This window comes from Coffea arabica, chromosome 3e (genome assembly GCF_036785885.1).
Source record: "Coffea arabica cultivar ET-39 chromosome 3e, Coffea Arabica ET-39 HiFi, whole genome shotgun sequence".
In the NCBI taxonomy this organism is placed as follows: Eukaryota; Viridiplantae; Streptophyta; class Magnoliopsida; order Gentianales; family Rubiaceae; genus Coffea; species Coffea arabica.
Window position 1 is genome coordinate 19,272,892 of NC_092315.1, and position 3,606 is coordinate 19,276,497.

The following is a 3,606-nucleotide window of genomic DNA, read 5'->3' on the forward strand; positions in this document are numbered from 1 at the left end:
AATCCTCAAGCTATCTTTAGTTGTTGCGGATTCTCAAGCTATATTGTCGGTTCATTTAGTAAATCCTCACAAGAAGATAGCAATAACATCAGACACCACTACTTCTTGAGTTCATTCTGCACATGACACTCACTTGCACTTGATTTAGTTTGTTATTGTTTCCCTCGTCCCCCCTCTTGTACTAAGCATTTTTAATATGAAAGCACTATCATTTGTTTAATTACTGAATATTTGTTTCAACCAAAAATCATAGCTACTGAATTGCATAATTCTTGATGATTAACAGATAGATACAAGTATGACATATCCAAATTCAATCAGTATTGAAGAAGATGGTGATACAGGGAGTAGTGATAGCATCGAGGAAACAGGCCACACCAATCATCAATCTCAATGCCCTGACACTAGTGCAATTGGGAAAAAGAAGTTACCTCCAAAAGCTACAATCAATATGCCTGGCAAGAAGAGGAGATTAAGTTCAGAAGTTTGGGATTACTTCGAATTTATTCCCAAAAAGGATCCAAATGATGAGTTGAAGTGCAGATGCAAGAAATGTGGGAATGAATATTCTGCTGAGAGTAAAAGTGGGACAGGTAATTTGCATCGACATGTAAAGAGGTGTGTAAAAATGACAACAAAAGACATTGGACAGTATCTAATCACTTTTGACAAAGGTGGTCTTGCCACACGAAATGCACAATTCAGTCAAGATAAATTTAGAGAATTACTTGTGCATGCCATAGTAAGACATGAGCTGCCATTTTCATTTGTGGAGCATGAGGGAATTAAAAATATCCTTACATATTTGGAACCTCAAATTAGACATATCACTAGGAACACAGCCAAGTCGGACGTTAAAAAATTGCATGCAAAGGAAGTTAATAGACTTGGTAGTGAATTGCGGGGATGTCCTAGTCGAATATGTTTAACTTCTGATGCATGGACATCTATTGTTACTGATGGATACTTGAGTTTGACTGCACACTTCATTGATAGCAATTGGCTGCTACAGAAAAAAATTTTGAATTTTTCTTATATGCCTCCTTCCCATAATGGTGTTGCATTAGCTGAAAAAATTTACAGTTTGGCTAGTAGTTGGGGTATTGAAAAGAAGTTGTTTGCCATCACATTAGACAATGCTTCTGCAAATGATTCTTGTGTTGCAATACTTAAGAATCAGCTTAAGTTGAAAAATTCTTTAATTTGTGATGGTATGTTGTTTCATGTGAGATGTTGTGCACATATTCTCAACTTGATTGTGCAAGATGGTTTGAAAGAAATTGATAAATCTGTGGAGTTAATAAGAGAATGTGTCAAGTATGTGAAGGGTTCTCAAACAAGGAAGTTAAGGTTCACCGAATGTGTAACACAGACTTCTCTTGATTCCAAAAAAACCTTAGTTCAAGATGTTCCTACTAGGTGGAACTCCACATATAGAATGCTTTCAAGTGCACTTTATTATCGCCTTGCATTTTGTCACTTACAATTAAGTGATTCAAATTTTCGGTGCTGTCCATCTCTTGAAGAATGGGGAAGAGTTGAAAAAATTTGTAGTTTTCTTCAAGTTTTTTATGAGGCAACTAATGCTTTTTCGGGGTCCAAGTATCCAACTAGTAACTTGTACTTTCCTCAAGTTTTTAAGATTCAATTGAAGCTGTCTGAGGAGTGCAATAGTTCAGATGATTTTATGAGGAGGATTGCTTCCCAAATGTTTGTGAAGTTTAACAAATATTGGTCTGAGTTCAATCTCTTGTTGGCAATTGCTGTGGTATTTGATCCCCGGTATAAATTTCAGTTTATTGAATTTAGTTATAATAAGCTATATGGTCCGGGGTCTAATGAATTAGTCAAGGTCAGGAATGCACTTTTTGATGTCTATAATGAGTATGTGAAGACTTCCAACACACCTGGTGCATTATCTTCATGCTCTCGAGGCAGCAATGAAGTTTATTCTCCTCATGGAGCCAAGGAACAAGAAGACAACCAATCATTTGATATTTTAGAGGTATGAAAATTAAACTTTTGTGACTTTATTGCGTTCTAAAATTATGATTATTATGATGATTTTTAGCTATTTTGTTTTATTATCATATCTAATATATCTCTGTTTGTAACTTATGTAGGAATTTGATCAATTTGACACCTTTGAATTTGCCTGTAGTGCACAAAAAGTCAATTGGAATTGTATTTAGATGAGCCAAGAGTTAAACGATCCTCACATATTATTGTTCTTGATTATTGGAAAGCACAACAATTTCGATTTCCAGATTTGAGTAAATTGGCAAGGGACATTCTATGTGTTCCAGTATCAACCGTTGCTTCTGAATCTGCATTTAGTCTTGGTGGTAGAATTTTGGATCAATTTCGTAGTTCACTTTCACCCCAATTTGTTGAGGCTTTAGTTTGCACTAAGGACTGGTTATTTGGAGATAAAAGTGAAGGTAAATACAGTCTTTTTATACATATTTTAGTTTTCTGGTTTTGTTACTTATACTTTTTTTTCATTCTTATAATGTAGGATCGTTAAATATGAATTTGGAGGATTTAACTCAAAATATCATGTCTCTAAATATCAACAAGGATGAGGTTGATGCAACAATAATTGAGGATTCAAATTCTAATGTTGTTAATCTCTAATCCATGATACTTAGTTGCTTTGAATGTGCTTGTCGTGATCAAAGCAGTCCGGCTGCAGTTGGAGGTTGCTTGGAGGATGCACAAGTTTGGCATCATTATGAATGCTGTTGTTGTTAATGATGAGGGCCAAAGCATTGGTTGGTCTTGGAGCACCACTTTGTTGTGATTAAGACTCTAAACTTATATTTGGTGTAATGTATTGACTCTAAACTTATATTTGGTTGGCAGTATTTTGTTTGATTTGTGTGAAGTTGGAGTTATTAAATTTGGATAGATGATGTATTACACTATTTCTACTCTTATGGTGTCTTATCTTATGGTCATATGGGCTCTTGGTACAGATATTGATGTCTCTCATTCATTTAGGATGAATTTTGAATCTGGGATGCACCAGCCACCCAGAATTTGCAGAAATAGTCTGATAACAAGCACTAGAAGTAAATGGCTTTGATATCAAGCAGTTGAAACTCAACTGTGTAGTTGTTTTTCGACAGCCTCTCTTAAATGGCTTGCATGATACTTCTGTTAGAATGTCTTCTATTTGATGAGTTATTGCAGCGTGTGTGAAATGGCTTGGAGCTGCTTAGATTTCGATTGTGCATTTCTTGGTGGTAATTAAATTTGTATACTATGCATTTTATTTATCAAGAATGATAATCATATTTTTAATAGGATTAAATCAAGAAATTCAAATTAATTTTCGGGTTGGCGGGTCTGCCAACCCGAAATTATCGAGTTCGGGTCAGGTGTTCTGACCTGTTTCGGGTTGGTGGGTCAGGTTCGGGTCAGCGGGTTTTCTGTTATACCCGGGTCTCAACCCGACCCGCCAACCCGATTTGGACCCGATTGCCGCCCCTAGCTAGCATCAAAGCCAGGTTGTTGGTAACATCGTTTTATTCTCATGTCGTGTCTTAATTCGTGTCTTTAGCATCTGTCACGCTAGTCAAAATTCTGTTCGCATACTGCAAT

At 36.1% G+C, this 3,606-nt stretch overlaps 1 protein-coding gene across 1 annotated transcript; it reads left to right on the top strand.

The window, feature by feature from the left end:
- Positions 1-298: 298 nt before the first annotated feature.
- On the top strand, positions 299-3,224 carry LOC113737441 (zinc finger BED domain-containing protein RICESLEEPER 2-like). Its single transcript, XM_027264674.1, has 6 exons — positions 299-2,005; positions 2,124-2,184; positions 2,268-2,441; positions 2,652-2,774; positions 2,979-3,074; positions 3,196-3,224. Exons 1-6 carry the CDS (start codon positions 299-301, stop codon positions 3,222-3,224), a joined length of 2,190 nt encoding a protein of 729 aa, XP_027120475.1.
- Positions 3,225-3,606: the final 382 nt, after the last annotated feature.